The 9,196-nt window shown below is 42.6% G+C and overlaps 1 protein-coding gene across 1 annotated transcript; it reads right to left on the bottom strand.

The window, feature by feature from the left end:
- Nucleotides 1–1,060: 1,060 nt before the first annotated feature.
- On the bottom strand, nt 1,061–1,999 carry LOC141132625 (olfactory receptor 5V1-like). The gene has a single exon (XM_073621268.1). It carries the CDS (start codon nt 1,997–1,999, stop codon nt 1,061–1,063), a length of 939 nt encoding a protein of 312 aa, XP_073477369.1.
- Nucleotides 2,000–9,196: the final 7,197 nt, after the last annotated feature.

The following is a 9,196-nucleotide window of genomic DNA, read 5'->3' as shown; positions in this document are numbered from 1 at the left end:
TAGGGTGAATGGATGGCAGCCACAGTTTCTCTACCTCAGTTCAGGAGGAGTGTATCATGGACCAAGAGGCATATAGTTGAGCTGCCAAATAGGATCTTACTTTTGTTTGCTGACACATATGTTTATTAAGTTTAGTCTTCTTCTATCTGTAGATTTGCTGATTGTTTTGTCATGCTGTTTTCATTACTGGTCATTTTAATGAGTATACCATTCATTGTGACAAACGAATGCTACAGCTGAGTTTCTTATAGGTTTCAAAACTCCCCTTTTTATTTTTTTTATCAGTTATTCAAAAGGCTTTGCCTTGCAACAGCATTCTGATCTCATGTCAAAGCATGTTCCAACTATATACAAAAATTGCATAACGGGCATCAGAGACTAGAAATCCACCAAAATGCAATTTTGAGTGCAGTCTAACTCACTCTATAATATCTTCCTTCCAAATGTTAAAAGAAACCTGTGCTGATGGATATATGTAGGGTGTCATTGGTGACTTTTCCTACTGAAAATGATAACTATATGTCTCCCATACTGACTCTCTGTTTAAAATATATTAAGATGCACTGATCTTAAACAAAAATTAACATTTTTAGTTCTGACCACACAGGATGCATGCTTGTGTTGGCTCACTGATTGAGAAAGTATTCAAACTAGAGGCAGCCACAACGCTACGCTTTCAGAAGAAGGTCATCAATAGTTCACTAAATATTGCCCTTCATAAAGCTTTCCATTAGTAAATAAGTAAATAAAGCCCTAATCTATATGGGCTTCTTCAATGAAACAATGCAAACTGTAGTATCCATACTTTATAGGCTTCAAAGGGTTACAGAATGTTTAGCTTTTCTTTCTTGGCAACAGACAATATTATCCTTTTGAATTTAAATCTCTTTACAATATGGCTCTTATTCATATATTATTTGTTGCTCCAACAATTTGTGTATTTAATGTGGAATAAAAATTATAATAAAAAATAAGTGTCATAATTTTTAAGCATTGCCGTTTCTTCATCTATGTAATGTTTATGTTTGTGTTTAATAAGTGTAAGTTAGTTTCGTTCTCTTTATGTAGCTATTTGGTGTCTTCTTAAAATTACTTTTGTTATTGCTCCATGCACGTCTTTGTTTCTAAAGCTGTATATGATTGGGTTTAGCATAGGAATAATAATCCCATACAGAACTGGAACAACCCTGTCCTGGTCTAGAGAATAAGTAGATGTAGGACGTATATATGTGAAGACAATTGTTCCAAAATAAAGTGTCACAACTGCCAAATGAGAGGCACAAGTTGAAAATGCTTTAAGTCTTCCCGAGGCTGTCTTAATTTTTAAAATTGTTCTAACAATAAGAATATATGACATAATAGTTAACAAAAACGAGCCAAAGATCACAGACCCTCCAGCAGTGTACACCACAATTTCATTAATGGATGTATCAGCACAAGACAAGGCCAGGAGTGGTGGGATATCACAGAAAAAGTGGTTTATAGCTCTAGATTTGCAGAATGGTAGCCGAAATGTGAATACAGTATGGGCAAGAGAATTTACTAGACCAATTATCCAACATGTTGTAGCCATGATCATACATATCTTCCAGCTCATTACTTTAGAGTAAAGTAGGGGCATGCATATAGCCACATAGCGATCGCCTGCCATAGCAGCTAGCAAAACGCATTCAACGCCTCCAAATGATATAAAAGAATAAAGCTGGGCCACGCAGCCAATAAAGGAAATTTGTTTTTTGGCCATTAAAAAATTTGACAACAGCTTTGGGACTGTGGAGGTGGTATAGCATATATCAACAACAGAAAGATTTCGCAGAAAGAAGTACATCGGAGTATGAAGAGTTGTGGATAGTGTGATTGTGATGACCATCAGAGAATTTCCTAGAATTGTGATGACATAGACTATCATGAAGAACCCAAACAGGATAATCTGATTCTTAGCATTTTCAGTCAATCCTAGCAGTGTGAATTCAATAAACCATGTTGTCTTGTTTGCCATGTATCTGCTTAGCACCTCCTGATAGGAAAAGGAAAGCATTAACTCTTTTCAGATAAAGTAGGAATTGATGCATTTTTCTTTTTTATTCTTCTTGCACATTGTACAGCAATACACTCTACTACTTTTAATCACACCTAAATAAGGAAATTTACACAAAAAAGTGTCATTAATAATAGTAACATGTGGTGACTGGACTTGTATGGCAGTTTATTGCTTACAAATTACAATCAATCTAGGTTATTGTGCTTCACATATATTTGGTTCCACCATTAATAGCAAAATAGTGCATGTGTTTTTGTTAATCAAATGTATGTAATGAAATCAATCATTTCTATTTGGTAAAACATTACATTTAATTGTCCTGTAGCATAACATATTAATCAGTGTACTAGACCTTTGGATTCTTACCTGCTAGGCTGTTGCATGTATTTCCATGTGACATGAGAAGTACAGTACTACATTTCTGTACAGCTGGAGCTTTTATAAGGCTGTCTGCCCTCACTAGGGAAAAGCTAAACCCTAATGAATAGTAAAGTTTTATGACAATATCAGTGCTTTATTTATCTACATAAAGTAATAATTATTTGCTGACAGCTATGAAATAAATAGCTATTAACTCTTGTGTAGAACCCTGGTGTTTAGGCAGGGCTGCTTCTAAATTTACCTGCCAGGTATGTGCCTTGGCTAATTGTTGAGGATCAATTGACTTCACTCTAATGCCCTGTACACATGGTCGGACTTTCCGACGGAAAATGTGCGTTCGGAGCTTGTTGTCGGAAATTCCGCCCGTGTGTGGGCTCCATCGGACTTTTTCCATCGGAATTTACGACACACAAAGTTTGAGAGCTGGTTCTAAAATTTTCCGACAACAAAATCTGTTTGCGTAAATTCCGATCGTGTGTAGACAATTCCGATGCACAAATTGCCACGCATGCTTGGAATCAAGCAGAAGAGCAGCACTGGCTATAGAACTTAATTTTTCTCGGCTCGTCGTACGTGTTGTACGTCACCTCGTTCTTGACATTCGGAATTTCCGACCAACTTTGTGCAACCGTGTGTATGCAAGACAAGTTTGCGCCAACATCCGTCGGAAAAAATACGATGGATTTTGTTGTCGGAATGTGTGATCGTGTGTACGGGGCATTAGTCTGTAATTGCTGCTCTTCTCTCTTTTGCCGCTTGGTGGCCGGGTGCCTGGTGGCATTAAATATGAGAAGGGCAATGCAAGGTCAGATTATGGGTTATCCCAGCCAATGGGCAGGGGTTTTCTTAAATCCTTTGGTCTGCTGGGAGAACATATATATTTGGGTGGAGTCAGGTGCTCTATGTTCTGTGCCACCTGGGTGGCTGTCTGGGTGGATGTGTGTTGTATTGCCCAGGCTGCTAGGCAGGAGTTTGGGTCTATCCTTGGCACATCTGGCTGCTAGGCTGTCTGAGGGCCTATCCAGAAGCAAGAGAGCAGTGCAGAGTTGGGATTGCGGCTTGCAGTCCAACCAGAATTGAAGGTTCTGCCGGCCGTAGAACCTGCCGTGGTCAGAGGTAGAGGGGAAGCTGTCGCCAGTAAGGGACCATCCGCCTTATTACCAGGGACCACAGTGAGTAACTGAAGCAAGTACCAGAGCAGTGTTCTCACCACCCAGGGACGGTTACGAATTGGGAAACTTCAATGGGTATCAAGCCAGGGACCCAGCCAGCAGTGGTGACGCTTGCAGAGCAGCCTTGCGTATCAAGCCAGGGACCGAGCAGGCCAGTGGGGTGAAGCTTGAGAAGTATCTTGAGTGCCAAGCTAGGGACCCAGCAGAGAGGCGGGGGTGACGCTTGAGGAAGATACTACTGTGAAGATTGGAGGAGCTCAAGGGATTCAGGGTCAGTGAATCATCTAGTCTAGTGAGAGACTGCAAGCTCAGTGGGCTGAAGAACTACAAGAAGTGAATGTAGTGGAAGTGAAGAAACTGTTACACTTGCATTAGGAACCGTTAAAGACTGTTGCTATAGGAGACAGTATTCCTACACGTGCAGATGTGGTGTCTTGCTGGATGTCTTTCCCTGCATGGCTGTCCTCCTGTTGAAGTTTCGGAGTCTGCCAATTAATTCTGCAACTACCTAAGGATGTCCTGGCCCTAACCCTCTCTCCCAAAGTTCTGTTAAGAGAAATAAAATCTCTTTTGCATTCAAGAAGTGTCTGGCGCCCAATTAATCTAACTGGCATTACACCCACTATGCCTTACAACCCACCATCTACAGAAGGATGTCAGCTATCTCTGGCCCTGGAGGTCCTCATTAGACCAAAGGAGCCCTGGGACCTTGCTACACTTGTAAAGAATATTTTGGATCAATTATCAATTGCTATTTGTTTGTGTTTCTGGGTGTTTTTCTTTATTTACTGTATTTATCGGCGTAGAACACGCGCCGGCGTAGAACACGCACCCCAAGTTTAGGAGGGAATTTTTAGGAAAAAAACTTTTAGGAGGGAAGTTTAACCGCTTCAGCTCCGGAAGATTTTACCCACTTTCTGACCAGAGCACTTTTTGCAATTCGGCACTGAGTCGCATTAACTGACAATTGCGCGGTCGTGCGATGTAACTCTCAAACAAAATTGACGTCCTTTTTTTCCCACAAATAGAGCTTTCTTTTGGTGGTATTTGATCACCTCTGCGATTTTTATTTTTTGTGCTATAAACAAAATAAGAGCGACAATTTTGAAAAAAACGCATTATTTTTTACATTTTGCTATAATAAATATCCCCCAAAAATATATATAAAACATTTTTTCCTCGGTTTAGGCCGATCGTATTCTTCTACATATTTTTGGTAAAAAAATTGCAATAAGCGTTTATTGATTGGTTTGCGCACAAGTTATAGTGTTTACAAAATAGGGGATAGTTTTATGGCATTTTTATTAATAGATTTTTTTTACTAGTAATGACAGCGATCAGCGATTTTTATTGTGACTGCGATGTTATGGCGGACATGTCGGACATTTTTTACACATTTGGGACCATTGTCATTTATACAGCGATCAGTGCGAATAAAAATGCACTGATTACTGTGTAAATGACACTGGCAGTGAAGGGGTTAACCACTAGGGGGTGGGGAGGGGTTAAGTATGTCCTAGGGGAGTGATTCTAACTGTAGGGGGGATGGGCTGTGTGTATCACTACTCTGATCACTGCTCCCGACAGGGAGCTGTGATCAGTGACACTTGTCACTAGGCAGAACGGGGAGATGCTGTTTACATCAGCATCTCCCCGTTCGTCCTCTCCGTGAGGCAATCGCGGGTATCCCCGCGGAGATCGAGTCCGCGGGACCCACGACCCGACTCATGGAGCTCCCGGCCGGTGGCGTGCACACAATGGCACGGCGGGGAATTCAAATGGACGTACCTGTAAGTCCATTTTCCCAGCCATGCCATTCTGCCAACGTACATCGGCGTGCGCCGGTCGGGAAGTGGTTAAGGAAAAAACGTACATTTAAATGCCTATCAATGCAGCCTTGTCAGTGTCCATCTGTAGCCTTGTCCATTATTGCAGCCTTGTCAGTGTAGCATTGTCAGTGTCCATCATTGCAGCCTTGTCAGTGTAGCATTGTCAGTGTCCATCTGTAGCCTTGTCCATTATTGCAGCCTTGTCAGTGTTAGTGTAGCATTGTCAGTGTCCATCATTGCAGCCTTTTAGTGTTAGTGTAGCATTGTCACTGTCCATCATTGCAGCCTTTCAGTGTTAGTGTAGCCTTGTAAGTGTCCATCTGTAGTATCATTGCAGCCTTGTGAATTTCAATCTGCAGCCTTGCCCCTGTGTTTGCAGTGCTGCCGTTTAAAAATGGCGCCGCCGAGAGCCATTCTCGGCGGCTTTCGGCAGCTTTCGGCCATTCGCAGGCGCTCTTGGCGGCTCTCGGCCATTCACGGCCGCTCTCGGCCATTCTCGGCGGCTTTCGGCAGCTCACGCGGGACTGCGAGAGCCGCCGAAAGCAGCCGAGAATGGCCGAGAGCTGCCAAGAGTGGCCGAAAGCGCCGCCGAGAGCGGCCGAAAGCTGCCGAGAGTGGCCGAGAGCTGCCGAGAGCCACGAAAAGGCTCACAATCGGTGGGGGATCGGCGTATAACACACACCCACAATTTCCCCCTGATTTTAAGGGGAAAAAAGTGCGTGTTATACGCCGATAAATACGGTATGTAAATGCTATTTTTTTATTTATATTATGTTCAAAGTAGTGCATGTGATTACTAATAAACAAATTGGCCAAAATTGTATTTTCCCAGAGTTGGACAAATGAATCAAAAAGTTCACTGAAAGACAAATATCAAGGCAGATTGCACTTAAGTCAATGGAGGCTAAAATTTGATGAACAATCGTTGCCGCATGGGAGGTGCTGTGTAAGCTATAGCCAAACAATTTTAATTGAAACCAGGCACTAAAGCATGAAAAAAAAGTACAGCCGGGTAGGAGGCCTTTTCATGTGGCTTTGAGAGTGACATGGAAATTACCCAAATCTTTTGGGGATGATTTAAAGCCATTCATAATGTTATGGAACCAAAATGGTTTTGAGAGACAGCCTCAGTGACAGCCTACTTTGACTGGGATTTCTTTCTTTCACAATTAGCTTGGCTTACATATAGCAGCACCCAATCTACTTGTATCTGATTCCAGTAAAAAAAAAAATATATAGATCTATATCTATATAGATATAGATCTATATATCTATATAGATCTATATCTAGATCTATATAGATATACTGTAAATCTATCTATCTATCTATCTATCTATCTATCTATCTATCTATCTATCTATCTATCTATCTATCTATCTATCTACTGTATATACTGTATATACAGCAGGTAAATTAAGTATTGAGCACGTCACCATTTTTCTAGGTAAATATATTTCCAAAGTGCTACTGACATTAAATGTTCACTACATGTTGGTAATACAGGGAAAAAGTATTGAACACATGAGGAAAGGAAGGTGCAGAAAGGCATGGAAAGCCAAGACACCAGCTGAAATCTATCAGTAATTAGAAAGTAATCCTGCCCCTTGCCAGTGCAAATTAATATCAGCTGGTTCAGTCTCAAAAAAGGTGTCTCATTGCCAAGGTGTCACACATCTCATGATGGGTAAAAGCAAAAAGCTCTCTCAAGACCTTTGGAACCTTATTGTTGCAAAACATACTGATGGCATTGGTTACAGAAGGATTTCTAAACTCTGAATGTTTCCGTGAGCACTGTTGGGGCCATAATCCGGAAGTGTAAAGAACATCATTACAATATAAACTTGCTGAATTACGAACATTATGGGCGGCATCGCAGTGCATTGCTGGCTGATGATTGACCAAGCATGCACTATGACCCGCATGCTTTGGCCAATCACAGCGCGGTAAGAACGGAGAGCCATAATTGGCCAAAGGCAGGGTGGCTTTGGCCAATTATGCCTCAGGGGATTTAGTACACACCCCACACTATATAAAGCTGTCTGCACGTCGGCCCTGTGTAGTGTGTTCCGGCGTTGAGAGAGAGATAGAGAGAGAGAGAGAGAGAGACAGTGTCATTTCATTTGAGTTAGATAGAGCAGGCAAGCGAGTCAGTTAGCTGCAGTCAGTGTATTGTGTATATATATGCATCCCAGGTGTTGTATATATATATATATATATATATATATATATATATATATATATATATATATATATAAACTGTATTCAGTTTAGCTAGATCCATTCCTGTTAATCTCTTCCTAATATACTTACAGGCAGGCAGCTGCAGTATTTTCAGTCAGTGTACTGTAGCCTGTGCAGTGTGCAACTAAAGCTAACTGCAGACCATTGCTGGTGTTATCTTTCTAATAATACCTCAGGCAGGCAGCTGCAGTATTTTCAGTCAGTGTACTGTATCCTGTGCAGTGTGCAACTAAAGCTAACTGCAGACAATTGCTGGTGTTCTCTTTCTAATAATACCTCAGGCAGGCAGCTGCAGTATTTTCAGTCAGTGTACTGTATCCTTTGCAGTGTGCAACTAAAGCTAACTGCAGACAATTGCTGGTGTTCTCTTTCTAATAATACTTCAGGCAGGCAGCTGCAGTATTTTCAGTCAATGTATTGTATCCTGTGCACAGTGTGCAACTAAAGCTAACTGCAGACAATTGCTGGTATTCTCTTCTAATAATACCTCAAGTAGGCAGCTGCAGTATTTTCAGTCAGTGTACTGTATCCTGTGCGCAGTGTGCAACTAAGCTAACTGCAGACAATTGCTGGTGTTCTCTTTCTAATAATACTACAGGCAGGAAGGTGATTCAGCTAGCTGCAGTATAATCAGTATATATATATACATCCCAGCTTTGTGCATCTACACCTCACTGCAGCCCATTCCTTGTGTACCTATTCCAATACATCAAAGGCAGTATGTCTGGAAGGCCAACAAGGAGAGGCATACAGTCAAAGGCCAATAAAAGAGGGCAAGCAGGCTCTTTGTCTAGAGGCAACAGTGCTGGTCATGGACACGGTGCATCCTCATCAGCACGTGGCCGTGGGGCATGCTTGTCCTTTTTCTCGGCAGTTGGCCGTGTTGAGCCACAACATGCCGAAGAGTTGGTAGAGTGGATGACCAAGCCATCCTCATTCTCCTCATCCTCTGTCACCCAGGCAACCTTGGCTGCCCATGCAGGTGCCAAAGCGGCCTATTCCTTGGACTCTAGGTCATCATCAGTTACTCCTTCCCTAGCCCCACCGAAGGAGTCCCCCGAACTGTTCAACCACAGTGTTGGGTACATGCTGCAGGAGGATGCGCAGCGTTTTGAAGGCTCTTATGATGGTACCTAGCTTGAGGAAGGCAGTAACGTGAGCCCAGAGAGAGGGGTTGCCCAAGAAGGACAACAAACTGGCAGTCATGTTCCCCCAGCTGCAGCATACTGCCAGGTTTGCTCCAGTGATGAGGAGGGAGGGGATGATGAGCTCACTGACTCTACGTGGGTACCTGATAGGAGAGAGGAGGAGGTGGCAGAGGAGGAGGAGGGGGAGGCACATCTCCAACGAGGCAGGATGCCCTCCAGGGGCCAGCTTAAGGGCAGCCTACCTAAAACACCCACACCAAAGAGCAAGGTGGACCTCTCCTTGCTCTTCCTCATCAGCTGGGATCTCCAACCCCACTATACCTTCAGTCCTCTCAGAAACCTGCACTGAGAGGAACGAAGATGTAGAATTAGGTGTGCCACTG

Source organism: Aquarana catesbeiana, linkage group LG01 (assembly GCF_042186555.1).
Source record: "Aquarana catesbeiana isolate 2022-GZ linkage group LG01, ASM4218655v1, whole genome shotgun sequence".
NCBI lineage: Eukaryota > Metazoa > Chordata > Amphibia > Anura > Ranidae > Aquarana > Aquarana catesbeiana.
The sequence above is the reverse complement of the archived record's forward strand: the minus strand, read 5'-3'. Positions and strand labels throughout refer to the sequence as shown.